The sequence below is a fragment of the Microtus pennsylvanicus genome, chromosome 12 (assembly GCF_037038515.1).
Source record: "Microtus pennsylvanicus isolate mMicPen1 chromosome 12, mMicPen1.hap1, whole genome shotgun sequence".
Taxonomy (NCBI): Eukaryota; Metazoa; Chordata; class Mammalia; order Rodentia; family Cricetidae; genus Microtus; species Microtus pennsylvanicus.
In genome coordinates this window covers 35,336,998-35,354,334 of record NC_134590.1, presented here as the reverse complement: position 1 = coordinate 35,354,334, position 17,337 = coordinate 35,336,998, and the positions used below count along the sequence as shown (strand labels likewise).

Genomic DNA, 17,337 nt, shown 5'->3' with positions numbered 1-17,337 from the left:
GCTCTCTGGTTTCTCCAGAATACTGTATTCTTTTTCATTGCTGCATAATACTTAAAGGGTATAGTTTTTATGCTATGTAGATACATGTTAAAGATAATTAGTTTTATTTTCTATAAATACCGTCTGTTTTGGTGACATAGCCCTGGCATTTCCATGAGACTTTAGTATCTACCTTGTCCCTAATCATATTGCATACATACTGTAGAAAGGATTCACTAGGTAGCCCAGGTTGGGTTTGAGTTCACAATTTCCTGCTTAAGCTTTGAGTGATGGGATTGCAGGTATATGTCATCTAGTATGCTTGAAATCATCTTTTATCTTTTAGGTGATGTAATCTTAAAGAGTATATTTGTTCTTGCTTTTGTTTTCTGAGACAGGGCCTCACTGTGCAGATCCGGCTGTCTTGGAACTTGCTCTGTTGATCAGGCTGGCCTTGAACTCACAGAGACCTCTGGAAGGCTGGGACTAAGGGCATACACCACCATGCCCAGTGAACTTCTGACGCTCTGGCCTTTACCTATCCAGTGCTGGGGTTGTATCACACCCAGTGCTATATAGTGCTAGGCACCAGACCCAGAGTCTTGGACATGCTTGGTGAGGACTCTCGGCTGAGCTCCATCCTTAGTCCCAGGACCTTAGCTCTTTAAAATCATTTTAAAAGGGGGCATTTGAGAGTCTAATATAGGATGATGCAAATTTAAGGCCAGCTTAGTCTACATAATGAGTTCAAGACTAACCTACATAGTGAGGCCCTGTGACACACAAAGATAATCCCATTCAAATTGAATATTAAGGTAGAAGTTTTGGGTGCGTATATATGCAATTTGTGTTTAGAGTGTTGTTAATAACTGGTTTTGTTCTTTTGATTTTTGGGACAGGGTTTCTTTGTGTAACAGCTCTGGCTGTCCTGGAATTTGCTTTGTAGACCAGACTGACCTTCGAACTCACAGAGCTCCTAGCCCCTCTGCCTCCCTATGGAGGACTAGGATTAAAGGCGTGGGCCACCACCACCCAACAGCTGTTTATTTGAAAAAGCCAATCTGTTCACGTTTTCCCACCACACATCAAACCTTATCTATCCCTATCCCTATTTTCTGTATCTTTTTAGAATATATTCTCTTATTTAAGACAGCTGTTTGCAAAGAAACTACAACTTGCTTAAATGCATGTCTTTTAAAGGCTCTCATGAAGAAAGAAGACGAAATGTACAAGATTGGATGCTAAATTAGTGAAATATAAGTCACTTATAGTACAATGAGACTGATGTAAATTGAATACAGAAAGTAAAACTGATAATTGAGATATTTTGTTGTTTTTATACATCAGAATTTCCCAATTTTACTAAATATTGTTTGGACATTCAATCTTCTTATGTGATGATGTTTTCCATATATCTGCACACAAAGAAGGAGAAGAGGTGGTTTGTAAACTGGTTAAGTATAGAGGGAAGATAAGATTTATTTTTGTATGAGATAGTAACCCCCATTCTGAAAAAAATGCATATATTATATTTGAAGAATGTAAAAGTAGTACATAACAAAGTAACATATAAACTATAATATTATATAATATATTACCACTTGTATATATGTGTGTGTGTGTATGTGTGTGTGTATATATATATATATTACCACTTGTAATCCTTTGCCCTTCTTTATTCTCATTCTAATCCCGTTCTGTTTGTGTGGCTTTATAGATGATTTTTAGTTTGCGTCTTGTTTTCTTTTTTTAACATTATATCTTAAAAAAAATCAAAACAAACAACCTCCTTTAATATTATCTAAAATCTTGACTCCACCAGCTTGGGAGACCAAAGTAAGAGGATTGGAAGTTCAAGGCTTCCCGCTACTTGAGTGACTTTAAGACCAGCTTGGGAAATTTAATGAGGCTCTGTCTCAAAATAAGAAAACTAAAAAGAGGCCTGAGAATATGTGAGGCCCTAGGTTCCCACTCTTAGTTCTACAGAAATAAAATTTATCCATAGCCCTGACTGTCCTGGAACTCTGTAGACCAGGCTGGCCCTGAGTTCAGATATCTACCTGCCTCTGCCTCCTCAGTGCTGGGAATAAAGGTGTGCCTCACCACCACCTGGTTTATTCTTTAAATTAAAAAAAAAATTTAAGTAGTTTCTTGCATGCAGGTCTCGAGCTTGTGTCCTTGAGCAGTCCTTGTGCTCTGTGCCCACAGTCATCCGGACGAGAGCTACACCTTCCACATTCAGCTCAACATGTCGTATTTAGTGGCTGCCTACTTAGTCACTGTCCTATTCTTGCTAACAAACACCATGACCCAGGCAACTCTTATAAAAGAAACCATTTAACTGGGAACTTTACAGTTTCAGAGACTTAGTTTATTTTCATTGCAGAGAGCATGGCTTTGGACAGGGTGGTGATGGAGACTGAGCCTGTGCAGGTGCATTCTTATTCAGACCACACTGCCTAAAATTCTGTCTTTCTGAGTCGAGTGAGAGCCTTGTTTCTCCTTAGCAGTAAAACAACTCAATTTTAGAAGGAACAAGTCATGAAAATAGATGTTTCTTCAAAGATATGCAAGTAGTAATGTACATATAACCTTAGCCACATTAAACCTTAGGGAAATGCAAATCAAAACTAGCTAGCCAGACTAGATAAATCTAAATAAAATTGCCATAATTAAAAAGAAGAACAATAACAGGTATTGGTTGAGAGCGTAGTGAAATTGGAGCGCTTGTACATTGTTAATGGGAATTGCAGTGATGCACCTCCAGGAAAAATAGTCTAGTGGTTCCTCAAAGGGCTGCACAGTTACTGTATGACTTAGAATTCCATTTTAAGAAATATGAAAACATGTATCTGTAAAAAGCCCATTCATGACCATTTAGAATGGGGCTGGAGAGATGACTCAGTGGTTAGAAGCACTGGCTGCTCTTCAGAGGACTCAAATTCAAGTCCAAGCACCCACATGTTGGCTCACAACTGTCTCTAATTCCAATTCCAGAGGATCCAGTGTTCTCTTCTGGCCTCCTTGGGCATGGTACATATGTGGTGCACGTACATACATGCAGGCAAAATACACATGTGCGTAAAATAAGAATTTAAAAAAGAATGCTTAGAGTAAGATTATGTATTATAATCAAAAAGTAGATATTCAAATTTTCATCATTTGGCAGGTTGTTAAATAAGAAACGCTCTCTTTGTACCGTGTCTGTTGCTCAGCAGCGGTGAGTGAGAGAGGCCCAGCTGTTGTAGGCTGCAAGTAAGGCGAAATTTGAAACTGTTCAGGGAAACAAAGCAAAACATGATAAAAAGCCATATATCATGGCTCCATTTATACAATGTCCCTGAATAGGGAGTCTATATAAACAGATTTGTGATTGCCAGGGATTATAGAGGAGGGGACTGAGATTAAGTATTCATGGATGAGGATATGTTAGGAATTTTCTGGAATTAGATTGTGGTGATAGTTGTACAGTTCTGTAAATATACTGAAAAACCTCTGAATTATTTGCTTCAGAATGGTGACTATAGACCAGGGGATGCTGGCTGAGTGGAGAGCACTTGTAGAGTGCACATGAGGCCCTGGGTTTACTCCTTTGTACCATAAACACCAAAAAAAGGTAACCCCCCCCAACCCAAAGAATAAATAAAAACTAAAAAGAAGAAAGAGACTGCAGAGGTGTAGCTCAGCTCTTATGAGCACTTGCTGCTCTTGCAGAGGACCTGGGTTTGGCTCCTAGCTCCCATCCTGTGCAGTTTACAGAGAGCCACCTGTATCTCTAGTTTGAGGACTTCCGACACACTCTGTTGGCTTCTGAGGGCACTTGTACTTGTGTGGTGCACACATAGACAACCAAGCACAAACACACATACAGAGATATAAAGAAAGAAAGATGTGTTTATCAACCTGTGAATTGTGACCCCTTTGGGGGGGTTGAATGACCCTTTTACAGGGGTCATCTTAAGCCATTGGAAAACAAAGATATTTACATAAGATTCATAACAGCCAGGGCTGTCAGCAGAGGAAACCCTGTCTCAAAAACAAACAAAAAGTCCTAACAATAGTAAAACTATAGTTATGAAGTAGCAACTAAAATAATTTTATGGTTGGGAGTCACTACAGCATGAGGAACTGTATTAAAGGGTTGTAGGATTAGGAAGGTTGAGAACTACTAGATAGTGAATTTTATGATGTGTGTATTCTGTTTTAATAAAGATGATATATTAATAGATAATTGGGAGTCCACACATTTAAAAGTATGTCCAGATGATAGCCACTGTGCTTACTGGATAAGTGTTGTACCACTGAGCTGTATCCCTAGCTAAAATCACTTTCTACTGGTTGCTAATATACAGAAATATAGATGGGACCAGGATAGAATTTTCTGATGCAAGCCTGGAGGCCTGAATTTGATCTGTGGGACTCATTCATGTAAAGGTGGAGGGAGATAAACAACTAACTGCACAATCTTCTGACCTCCACATAACAACAATAACCATTAGAACATGCCATCAACCTGGCTAAATTACCTTACCTGATGAATTCAGTACTCCATAATGATAGTTTTGTATATATAGTTCTTTATCTTAGAACATTTTTATTTTTCCTGGCTTTTTGAGGCATAGCCTGACTGTCCTGGAACTCACAGTGCAGACCAGGCTGGCCTAGAACTCAAAGAGGTCTGGTCTCTCGCATCTGGCTTTTCTTCTCTAGAACTTTTATCTCCTTTTCTAGCCTAACTTACATGCTGAGTGACCTCTGGTACAGTGTAGTAGGGAAGTGATTGTGGCAAGAATCTGCTTTTCTGTTTGCAGAAGGAAAGCTGTCAGCAGTTTATACTCTGGGGCGTTTTAATGCCTTCAGCAGCTCCTTTCTATTTCCAGTTTGTTCTTGTTAGCATGAGTACCTCTTGTGGGGATTCTGTCAGTTTCTCTTCCTTCCTTCCTTCCTTCCTTCCTTCCTTCCTTCCTTCCTTCCTTCCTTCCTTCCTCCCTCCCTCCCTCCCTCCCTCCCTCCCTCCCTCCCTCCCTCCCTCTCTCCCTCTCTTCCTTCCTTCCTTCCTTCCTTCCTTTCTTTTTTTGGTTTTTTGGAGCCTGTCCTGTAACTAGCCTCGAATTCACAGAGATCTGCCTGCCTCTGCCTCTGAGTGCTAGGGTTAAAGGTGTACTGCCACCACCACTTGGCTTTTGTTTTGTTAATACTAGGAATTGTATTGATTGATTTTTCAAACATTTAAAAATGCCTTAGTCTTAGCCGGGCGGTGGTGGCGCACGCCATTAATCCCAGCACTTGGGAGGCAGAAGCAGGCGGATCTTTGTGAGTTCGAGACCAGCCTGGTCTACAGAGCTAGTTCCAGGACAGGCTCCAAAACCACAGAGAAACCCTGTCTTGAAAAACCAAAAAAAAAAAAAAAATGCCTTAGTCTTAATAAATTGATGCATTGCATTTTTATGTAACTAATGTACCTTAAGTGGTTAAAGTTTACATCTGAAGTGTCCAGAGGGCTCTGTGTTGGGCTTAGCTGGTGGACATAGACTTTGAGAGGTGATTAGCTCACAAGGGCTTTGTTGTAATCAATGGATCAGTTCACTGGTTCATAATTCGGCCTTAACTAAAGAGGGTGGAAACTAGGAAGTGGGTCGTGGTTGGAGGAAGTAGGTGCTAAGAAGGGAGGCAGCATCCCATTTCCAGGCCATTCTGAGCCTCTCAGAACTCTCAGTTCTTCCTCCAGGAGCTGGCAGGAGCATCTCTCTCGCTGTTGCTGCTGTCTGATGTGCCTCACCATAGGGGACAGCAATGGAGCCACTCATCCACAAGCTAGAACCCGAAACCGTGACTCAGATAATTCTTTCTTAGTTTATTGCAAGTATTTTCAGTGTCAGGAAAGTGTACCTTATCTGCTACTTTTTACTATACGCTTGCATTCGTGAGATAGTCCTATAATTGACAAATGTAGTGTTTTACGGGTTTTGTTTTCATGGCTTGGCTCTCTGACCAGTGAGCCCCAGGGCTTTCCCATCTCTTTCCTTCCCTGCTCTAGGATTATAAGCAACTGTACTGTGCTTAGCTTTTTATGGGGTTCTGGAGACTGAAGTCAGGTTCTTATGCTGGTGCCCCAAGCTTTTTACAGATTGACCTATCTCTCCAGCCCCAAGACTTGGTCTTTTTGATCTGTGGATCAGTTAAAAGTATGTTGCTCAGATTCCAAGTGTTTGAAGATTTTCTTTCTTGTCTTTACGGATTTCTAGTTTGTCTAGTTTGTCTCTTTGCAGTTAGAGGCATACATACTTTGTATGCTCTCGATTCTTTGAAGCTCGTTAAGACTTGTTATGTCATGCAGGCTATGGTTTATCATGGTAAACTGTGCATTTGAAAGGAATGTCTGTTCTGCCACTGTGGAGAGGAACGTTCCGTGAGTGTTGACTAGATCCCTAATTGTTGGTGTTGTTGTTCTGTCTTCTTGGGTATTGTCTAGTTGCTCCACAAATTGCTGTCAGTGGAGTATTGGGACCTGGACTGAAGTGAGATTTGTGTACTTTCCCTTTTAGTTCTATCAGTTTTTTTTCCTGTTTGTAGTTGTTTTTGATGCATAGATATTTAGTGTTGTTATATTTTTTCTGGTATATTGGCCCTTATTATTACACAACGACCTCTTATTTCCCGCTCATATCTTTCCTCTGAATTCTACTTCTATCTGATATAATATATAAAAAGTAATTTTTAATTTTAATTAATTTAAATTTAGGCACATGTGGCTCGTGGCTGTCATTACTGGAAGGTGGAGGGAGCTATGACACAGTTTAATTAAAGGTAAATTTCATAGTATGTTAAAAGATGTTAAGAGCAATGGGGGATTAGCTAGGAATGGGGACTGAGACAGAGCGAGTAGGATATGTGACTGAATTGGATAGTCAGGGAAGAAATTCTTGACTATGACACTGAAGAGGGAACAGAATTTCAGAGTGAGAATTATACGTGCTAATACCTTGTGAGGGCTGGCAGGGAGGCAGGCAAATGTATGAACCTGAGCTTTGCTCAGAATGGCCTGGAAAACTACTTGAGAACTTAGAGCAGCCCCTGATCCAAGCTGACTTTGGCTTTGTAAAGATTACTGTGGCTGATGTGTTAAAAATAGACTCTAGGGGACTGTGGTGCAGTGGAGACAAGTTAGGGGATAGGAATGTAGGAGCAAGATAATGGCTGCCAGACCTAGTAGTTAGGGTAGATTTTGGGAAAAATATCAGGGCCTTTAATTTGAGAGGTTATCATCTCTTTAAAACATCTGAAATTAAAGATTATTAATTTTAGAGATGTTAAGTTGGAGATGTTTATTAGACATACTGAAGCAGAGAAAACAAGTAGACTGTGGATGTACTGCAGATCCACAGGTCCCTCCTCTTGTGGAACTTACATCGTCCTGGATATGGATAGTAGACACATTGGTGAATAAACACAGTGAATGAGTAATGTACTAGAGATAACAAACAGGAAGAAAATCCAAGTAAGAAAGGAAGTATGTTTTTTGTGGAGAGTGTGGATGCTGCTCATTTAGTAGAGTGCTTGCCTAGCATACATGAAGCCCTGGGTTTTGATCTTGGCACCACATAAAACTGGAGGTGGGATCAGAAGGATCAGGAGTTTAGAGTCATACTTGGTTACATAGGGAGTTCAAGGTCACCTGGGCTACTGAAAAGATTTTCTTGTACTGAATTAACAGTATGGTCCCATTTGAGTAATAATAAGGTGGTGAGAAACGCTGTCTTACAGGTATCTGTTAGAAAAGTAGACAGAGGGAGCCCGAGTGTGAAGGGTCCCAGGTGGGAGCGTGGCTGAAATGCTTGAAGAGAGCAGAAGAGCCGGGAGGCTAGATGTGCTTCCAGTGGCAAGAGCTAGAGAACAGTTAGGGGCAGGTAGTGTCATGATGGTAAGTGTCTGGATGACAGGCTATTTTAATGGTGCTCTGTCCTGAGTGAGATGGGATAGAAAATTAGGGACAGTTTAGCGGACGGAAAGTGTCTTCCAACCCATGGATTAAATGTCACTGCTTGTGTTAAGTAGATTGGAAGAAAAAGAATGGAAGCAGGGGGATTGGTTAGTGCAGGCTAGTAGAAAGTCTGATAGTTAAGTCAGGGGTGATGGCAGTAGAGGGGATAAGGAGCACACTTTAGGAATTGCATTGCCAGGTTGTCTTTCCACTTGGATGAGAAGCAAGCATAATTCCAAGATTTTGAGCTGAGCATCTAGAAGAGTAGAGTTACATTAACTGAGATGGAAATACCAGGAGAGCAGGTTTGAAGGGAGTGATTGGGGTACAGTTTTAGGTATGTTAAGTTTAGGATGCCTATTAGATATCTGAGTATAGGTGTTCAGTAGGCATTCTGGTAATGTTTATGGGCCCTTTTATGCTTTAAAATTAAGTAAAGATATTAAAACAGTACATTTATTATTTAGAAATATTTTACACTATATTGTTATTTTAATTTTTAACATGTTCAAATCTTGACAGCTGGAGTATTTTGGAGATAAATTGATTTGTTTTTGGCTTTGCTGTCAGAGTGGTGCTAAGAGTTAGTCACACATAGATGTTCCATCTTAGAAGTCTGAGTGTTTTACTTGCTTTCTATTTTAGGTCCTATTACTACTGGATTTGCAAGATTTTAATATGAATTTTTCTTTGAATTATGATTTAAATATCAAAAATCTTTAAATTTTTTTAAAAAGGGAAATATTTTAGTTTTGGAAGTCAGAATGCCAAGGAAAAGGAAAAATCTTGGGGGAAATCCTTTGCGGAAGACTGCAAACTCTCAGGAAATTGTCGTATCCCGTGTTGCTAGTCATGAGGAGCCAACCACAACTCTCCCTTCCATGTGTGAGACAAAAATTGCTCAGGAAGAACTCTTCACCAGTATCTCAGAGATGTTTTCTGCTCTGGATCCTGATGTAGTGTATTTGATGCTTTCTGAATGTGATTTTAAAGGTGAGAAAAGTTTAGTTTGAATCCTTTGCATCTTATAAGAAGACTTCATGTTCTATACCATGATGAATAGCAATGCAGAAAAATGATATTATTTTGTTTGTAATGTGTTAAGTATCTCCCATGGACAAAGGTACTAAGTTTGGTATCACTAGAGATGTGAAGATAAAGATGCTTTCTACTATAAAGAAACGTACAGTTGTGGATGTAAGATGCATGAATACATATATGTTCTACATTTCATTCTCTCTTACCTCCTCTAGTCAAGTTGGTGTTCTTGACATCTTTGAGTTTGTTTTCCTAAGTTGTTACTGAAAAATAATAGTATGTATTGTATAGGTGTTTGTGGTGAGGATTGAAGGTTTATTTTGTTGTTTGATAAAGACTTCTGTATAGTATGCTATAAATTACCTGCAATAAGTTGTTTAGAAGTATGTTTGCAGGCAAAGAGAACACTTAGTTGTCTGGGTGGATAAAAGTTAATATTATTTTTGGCTATGGTTGTAAGATAAAATCGTTGTAGATTTGAAGGTTTTGCACATGCCTGGTAAGCTTACATTCTAAGTTACTGTGTGAGCTGTAATGTGAGCATTTCTCTCCTGTTACGATCTATACCAGAACCCACGTTTCATTGGTGCTCGGAAACAATAGCAGGGAGTATGCCGTAAGTGACTAACACACCTGTTTCCTAATTTTATTGCCTTTAAGTTTGATTTCTTGAACATATGTGTAGAACACAGTTGGGAATTGCAGCCATGTTATCCTGTGACCTAACAAACTCATTTCTCTTTTTCAGAATCTCCCGTAGACCTTTTTTATAAACACTTGATGTTATGAGTACTTTGAATAATAGCATTGATGGCATTTTATGTTCTGCTTTTTAAAACTCAATATAATGGGAAAGTTTTCAGTGCTCTTATATATTTCTCTTTATAACAAGCTTTATGTGTTTCTCTTTGGTGGTTTCTTAATGCTCCAGCGAGTTGTATTCTAATTTATTTTATTTCTATCTAAGTTTCTCATTAATTATCATTATTATAAAGAATATTTCAGTGAAAATTGTCTTTTGTTTCTTTTGGCTTTTCTTTTTAGCCCCAAAGCTTTACTTCTTGCAGCACAGGTTAAGAATAGTTTTCTGGGCCTGGAGAGATGGCTCAGTGGTTAAGAGCACCAACTGTTCTTCCAGAGGACCCAGGTCCGATTCCCAGCACCTAGATGGCAGCTCACAACAGTCTGTAACTCCAGTTCCAAGGGACCTGACACCCATGGCAAAATATCAAGGCACATAAAATAAAAATAAATAAATTAGACAAAGAATAATTTTTTGGTCTTGGAACTATACTGCTAAATTAGCAACCAGTGAGGTATGCCAGAGTGTAACACTACCACAGCCTTCTCAGCCTTGTGAAGAATTATTTTAAGGTTTCAGTGGTAATAAGATTGTGTCTTTTCTTAACTTTTTAAAATAAAGAATAATGTTGAACATGTGTATATTTGAGGTTTTCTCATATTCTATTAATTTAGTTTTAAGGTCATTTTTATATTATGGTTTTAATTTTTCCAGCAATCTTTTTAATGATAATTGTCTCTGTATCTTGGTATGTTACTTTATACTGCTTTTCATTATAAATATGCTACTTCTCTAGTTGATCGCTTTGTTTATCTACCATGTTTTTTTATTTTTTATTTTTTCTCTTCTGTTTGCTTTTTTCCCCTATACTTTGTTTTAGTGTTTAGGGCTTCTTGTCTTTGTAGTTTTTCTATATTCTCCTAACTGACCTCTCTGCCAGGCTTGCCCCTCCAACCCCTCTTTGTTTTTCTCTTAAGGGAACATTAATTGGGTGCTTGCTAGGTGCCAGTCCTTGTGCACAGCACTTTTCATGGATTTTCTCATTTAATCCCCACAACAACCTATGAGGTAGGTACTTTTATTATCCCCTATTACAAACAAGAGAGTCAGTTTAGGGAAGTTAACTAGCTTGTTTGAAGTATCATATCAAGCATGTAGAGATTTCAGTGATGGTGTTCTGACTCCAGAACAGAGCTGTGTTCTATGTGCTGTGCCTTTCCATGTTTAGCTTCCTTAAGACAAAACAATATAAAACAGAAACATAAAATAGAAAGGACCTCCAAATTTCAAATGCTTAAAAATGACTTTCTTTTCTTGTGGTGCTGATGTCAGACCCAGGACCGCAAGCGTTTTACCCAGGCTCTCTGCCACTGAGCACCGCCCCTAGCTCTCACGTGTTTGAAACCTAATGGCTCTCTCATTTGTGGTGCACCAAGAGCTCAGCATTGGAGTCAAACACACCGACCCTGGCTCTGTTACTGTGTGACTGGGGTCCAGTTTGTAATACTTTTTTGAACTTCATTTTCTTGATGCTTTCTAGGATGATAGGTTTTAAAGTATTAATTGAAGAGCCAGTGAGGTGATCTGTGTAGTGCTCCTAGCCAGGTGCTGAGGCTGGTAGTTTCTCTTCCTCGCATGGCATTCAGGACCCCTCTCAGTTGTACCCAGTCTTCTCCAGTTTTATCTTCCTCCTTCATCCACTGCACAGAACCCTATGAGCTAACTCTCCAAACCAACTTCTCTGAATACTTGAAACAAGTTTTATATTTTCTTTTCATTGAGACAAGTTCTCACTATATAGCCCTGGCTGTCCTGGATCCCACTATGTAGACCAGGCTGACTTTGAACTCAGAGAGATCTGCCTGCCTCTGCCTCCAGAGTGCTGAGAGCAAAGGCAGTTTTTTATTTTCAAACTTGGCTTTAACTTTTGCCCTGTTTGACAACTTGATTTTTAATCTTTTAAGTGCCAGATCATATACTACTTTATGTGAAATCTTTCCGTATTCTTCTATCACTAAGTATTTCTATGTTATTAAAAGTACACATTGTTTATATTATGATGTAGTTATATTTTAATGTAGATGTCTTTATAGTCCATTTAAACTTTATAAAATCATTTGTATTAAAAATATGTCTTAATTTTTGTAGCAAGTATTTCTGATTCATATATTTTATATTGTAAAAAACATAGAGTGAGCAATGTAAATGGATAGGTTTACTAAGAGAATACATACTTAAAATCCTTTATTCTTAGTAGGATATCCAGTAGGTAAATAATTGTTGGGTGAGTCAACTGATTTTAGAACCTTTATAAATGACCCTAATATATATAGTCTGTTTATCAGAAATTTTTAATTGGTAGTAGTTTATTAGTTTGAAAGAATACCGTTCCATGGCTTTGTCGCTGATACTTCTCTATTGTAGATTTTGATTTGTTAGAGTAGTGTTAATTTTCAAAAGATTGATACATTTTCAGTGTGTATATGTATTTTGTTGTTGCTGTTATTGTTCTCATGCAGTTGAAAATGCTATGGACTGTCTACTAGAATTATCTGCCACTGATGCCAAGATGGAAAAATCGCCTTCACAAACTTGTGTTGCTTGTGAGGACAAGCCAGTTGCATCAGGAAGTGCAGCAGTGGACATGCGTCCTCCTGAAGAAGACAGTGAAGATTCAAAACTGGATTCATTTTTGGATATGCAGCTAACTGAAGACTTGGATTCCTTAATACAGAATGCTTTCGAGAAATTGAACTCTTCTCCTGATGACCAAGTATATTCATTTTTGCCTTTGCAAGATGCTAAGCGTTTTAATAACTCTTCTACCTTTATGAATTCAGATTCTAGTGGTATGACTTCTGTTCTTTCTGTACAGAATACGGGCTCAAACAATGAAATTCTCAAGAATTCTGCTGCTTCACTAGGTTCAAACCCACTGACTTCACCTTCAGTTTTGAATGAGTCTGAAAGTTTTACCAAGGGTAGCACGCTGGCAGTAGACGGTGGCTTCTCAGAAGATTCTCCTCTCAGTGGCTCTTTAAAGCCAGCAGATGACTCTGTTGTAGGTTCTGGCAATTTTAGCCAAAGACAGAAAGATCTTTTAGAACCCAAGGGTCCTCAAGCCCTTGTAGATTTGGGTACCAGTGAACCTCAGGTTCCTTCAAATCTTCCTCTACAAAATCCAGGGCTTGATTTACCAGGTACAGATGGGGACCGGAAATCTGCTTCTGTGCCTGATGTTTTTGTGCCCTCTGAAGGGTTCAGTTTCAAGCCACACAAACATCCTGAACTGCCACCAAAGGGGAAGGATATGAACTACTGCCCAGTTCTTGCCCCTCTCCCTTTACTCCTTCCTCCTCCACCACCTCCACCAATTTGGAATCCCATGATTCCTGCTTTTGACCTCTTTCAAGGAAACCATGGCTTCGTAGCGCCTGTTGTGACCACAGCTGCACACTGGAGACCTGTCAACTACACATTTCCACCCCCCATCATCTCCCATACTTCCCCAACAAAAGCATGGAGAAACAGTGAGGGGACAAGTGCTTACCAAGTGCAAGAGGCCCCGGTGTCCCAGCCTGCCAGGAAGAAGACCACATCTTATGTTGGCTTAGTTCTTGTGCTTCTCAGAGGGCTACCGGGCTCAGGGAAGTCCTTTCTGGCAAGGTATGAGGATTTATTGGCATTTTAAAGGAAATACGATTCATGAATTTGTACTGCTAATATGAATGTACAGAACACTTTGCTAAACAGGTGGTTAATAACTCAAGTTATTTATTTACTATTTTTTCTTTTAAGATAGCCGGGTAGTGGTAGCACACACCTGCAGTCTCAGGTGGTAATAGGGGTCAAACTCAGGACCCTGTGTGTGGCAGGAAAGCATTCTACCAATTGAGCTACATCTCTTGCCCCAGTAATAGTAATATAAAGTAATTCAATGTTACTTATATTTCATATGAAAAGAATCCATATAAAATCAGTTGTAGCAGTTGCTTGTGAAATGAATGGGAATAGAAGTAGTACTTTAACAGGTGATAGATTGTAGAGCTAGGTTTCAGGATCAATGCCAAAGTCTAGTTTTGAGAATGCAAATAGAAGGTTTTTTTGTCACAAAACTGGAACTATATTGTGGGAGTCTGGTCCATAACATTACGTTAGCATTAACATGTGATATGAGGAAAATCTGATACAACAGCAAGGTTTTTGGATTTATTGGAAAGGTCATGAATGCATTTTTTTTAAAATTAACTTTCTTATACTGTAAAGGTAGAAAGCAGAGGTTAGGAGTTGATTCTGAAAGACAAAGAAGTTGAGAAAAGCTGAAAGGGACCCCATAGTGTAGTTTCACCTTCTTCTCCTTATGTACGTATGTGTTTGCATAAGTATAGACCCATGTGTATTTGCAGGTACGTGTGTGGGCGTGTTTGGAGGCCCAAGGTTGATTTTGGGTGTCTTCCTCAATTGCTTTCCACCTTTTTCATTGAGTCTCTCAATTGAACTCAGAGCTTGCTATGGCAAGTCTGGCTAGCTAGCTTGCTGCAGGTATCTCCTGGCTCCACCTTCCAAGCACTGGAATTGCTAGGGGCTGCCATACCCACACAGCAGTTTTCATATGTCCTGGACATCTGAATACTCTTCATGCTTACATGACAAGTAGTTTCTACTTGTGCAGTAGTTATTTAAAGATAACTCAGGTAGGTGCATACTTAGACCAGGTGTGCTGGTCATGTGCATGTCTCAGCTCTTGAGAGGTGAAGACTGCAAGACCAAGTGTTCAAGGGCACTCTTAGTTAGTTTGAGGTCAGTAAGTTTGAGGCCAGCCTGGGCTGCATGAGATCCTGTTTCATAAAACAAAACCAAATTGTATTTCGGAATAATTTGTATAAAGCAAAATAGACCTATCTTGGCTCAGGTGGTTTTTTTTTTTTTCTCGAAGAGTTGAACTTTCGCTTAAGACAATTTCCAATGTAATTTATTTGAATTTTTATTGCTTCTTTAAACATTATTACTTGTGATTTTATTTGAAGTATGACTATAAAAGAAGAGAGAATTCTGGAAAGAAAATTAATGAAAATAATCCCTTTTGTCATTCTTAGGACTTTGCAAGAGGATAACCCAGGTGGAGTCATTCTTAGTACTGATGATTACTTTTATATAAATGGACAGTACCAGTTTGATGTAAAGTACTTAGGAGAAGCCCACGAATGGAACCAGAATCGAGGTAAGAACAGGTGTGAGGGTCTGCATGCTGTTAAAGTAGTAGGAAGAGAAAATTTTCTTTAGGATTTGTTTTTTGAGAGCACTTTAAAGAACTTTGTTTACTTATGTTTTGTGGTGCCTACTCATACCACACAAGTGTGCTGCCGCTGAGCTATAGCCAGAGGTAGAGGCAGGAGGATCTCTGCAAGTTCGAGACCAGCCTAGTCTGGCCTATAGAGTGAATTCCAGGAGAGCCAGTGGCTATGCAGAGAAACTCTGCTTCGAAAAACAAGACAAACAAACAAAACTAATTTGTAATTAAGATAAATCAGGATAATCCCAGCATTTGAGAGGCAGAGACAGGTGGATCTGAGTTTGAGACCAGCCTGGTTTACAGAGTGAGTTCCCAGACAGTGAGGGCTACACAAAGAAACCCTGCCTTGAAAAAACAAACAAACAAAAAAGAGTTTGTAATTTAAAAAAAATTAATTATTTATGCATATGAGTGCGCTGTTTGCATGTATGCAAGCATGACAGAAGAGGGCATCAGATCCCATTATAGATGGCTGTGAGCCACCATGTGGTTTCTGGGAATTGAACTCAGGACCTCTGGAGGAATAGGTAGTGCTCTTAGCTACTGAACCATCTCTCCAGTCTGAGTTTGTATTTTTTTTTTTTTTTGTAATTCTTATGTTACGTTTTGGGGCACAAGGACATGTGTTCAATTCCCATCCCTCTTAGATAAGTCAGACAAGGCAGTGTGTGCTTGTAATCTTAGTGTTGGGGAGGTAGGGACAAGGATGGTCTCTGGGCCGGCCAGTCTGGCCAGATTGGTGAGTTCCAGGTTTATTGAGAGACCTTGCCTCAAATGTAAGGTAGAGAGCTATTAAGGACGGCACCTAAACTGGGCAAGGTGGCAATGCTATTAATCCCAGCACTAGCACTGGGAGGCAGAAACAGGCAGATTTCTGTGAGTTGGAGGCCAGCCTGGTCTACAGAGTGAGTTCCAGGACAGCCAGAGCTGTTACCCAGAGAAACCCTGTCAAAAAAAATATAAAATTCAACATGGTCTCCCCTCCCCTTCTCTCCTTTCCCCTCCTCTCCCCTTCCCTCCCCTCTTTCCCCCTCTCCTTTCCTCCCCTCTCCTTTCCTCCCCTTTCTTCTCCCCTCCTCTTCTTCTCCTCTCCCCTTTCTCTGTCCCCACTTCTATTTCTGTCTCCAGTTCTTCTCTTTGAGTCAAAGTCTTGCTGGGAATCTAGGCTGACTTTAAACTATTTATCTCTTGCTTCATCGTCCCTGTCCCATTTCTGAAATGGAACTTGACTTGTTAAATACTGGTCTTCCCTAGATTGATTCCATCTGTCCAGCCATTTCCCTCCCTCCCTCCCTCCCCCCCTCCCCTCACTCCCTCCCTCCCCCCCTCCCCTCCCTCCCCTCCCCTCCCCCTCCCTCCCCTCCCCTCCCTCCCCTCCCCCTCCCTCCCTCCCCCCTCCCCCTCCCCCTCCCTCCCTCCCTCCCTCCCTCCTTCTCCCTCATCCTTTTCTTCTTTTCTTCTTAACTGGGTTGGACCCAGGACCATAATGTGTGAGGCAGGCTCTGTCTATTACTAAGAGCAGTAGAGGAAGACTCTGAGGTCTTGCTTTGGCTTCCTCATGAGTGCATGAGTATGCACATGCACACTTACCTGCCTCTGCCACACAGACTACATACATACATATACACACATACATACCCATCTGTCCGTCCATCCATCCATATACACATGCACACACAACAAAAAAGTGTTGTTTTGTGGTCAAATAATGAAGTATCACATCCGTGACTTTTAACTATGAAATTAAGATTAGATTTTTTTTTTGAATTAAGGTTATACTTAATATTATTTTTGTTTTTTGAGACAGGTTCTCTCTATTGTGTAGCTCTGACTGTTCTGGAACTTGCTTCTGATACAGTCAAGGGATCTTGGTTGGAATTGTTTCCTCTGTCTGTTAAAGAATAAAAAGACAGAAAAATTTGAAGTACCACAGGCTGCAGCAGAGACTCCTCAAGCACCCAGCAGAAAGGTGTTTAATTAGCGGTGAGGAAACACAAGTAACTACAGGCACACATAGAAAAAGATCCTCTGCAAAACTGAGAAGGGGACACTGGAAGCAGAAAAATCCATCTCTTCTCTAGGACTGGGGTTGTCAAGGCCTTTGAAGAGTTTTCCTCCCCTAACTTAGGGTTGATCAGTTTGAAGAAAGCCAGGATGGTTGGTTGACTCAGAACTGTCCTGAACAGGCCTTGAACTGGTGAACCAGTCCATCAGCAGGGGCCTGCCTACTGGTGGCAGACGAAA

At 40.0% G+C, this 17,337-nt stretch overlaps 1 protein-coding gene across 6 annotated transcripts in view; it reads left to right on the top strand.

The window, feature by feature from the left end:
* The window catches only part of N4bp2 (NEDD4 binding protein 2), a 59,102-nt gene that overhangs the window by 841 nt on the left and 40,924 nt on the right, over positions 1-17,337 (top strand). For 2 of the 6 annotated variants that reach the window (XM_075943338.1, XM_075943343.1), the window contains exons 2-5: positions 6,722-6,786; positions 8,698-8,953; positions 12,320-13,466; positions 14,897-15,021. In XM_075943338.1, coding sequence (XP_075799453.1) covers positions 8,725-8,953; positions 12,320-13,466; positions 14,897-15,021 — 1,501 coding nt within the window. In that variant the 5' untranslated portion in view covers positions 6,722-6,786; positions 8,698-8,724. Of the gene's footprint in view, positions 1-6,721; positions 6,787-8,697; positions 8,954-10,777; positions 10,869-12,319; positions 13,467-14,896; positions 15,022-17,337 lie in introns of those variants that run through there. The other 4 variants (XM_075943340.1, XM_075943341.1, XM_075943339.1 and 1 more) reach the window with 4 other exon arrangements.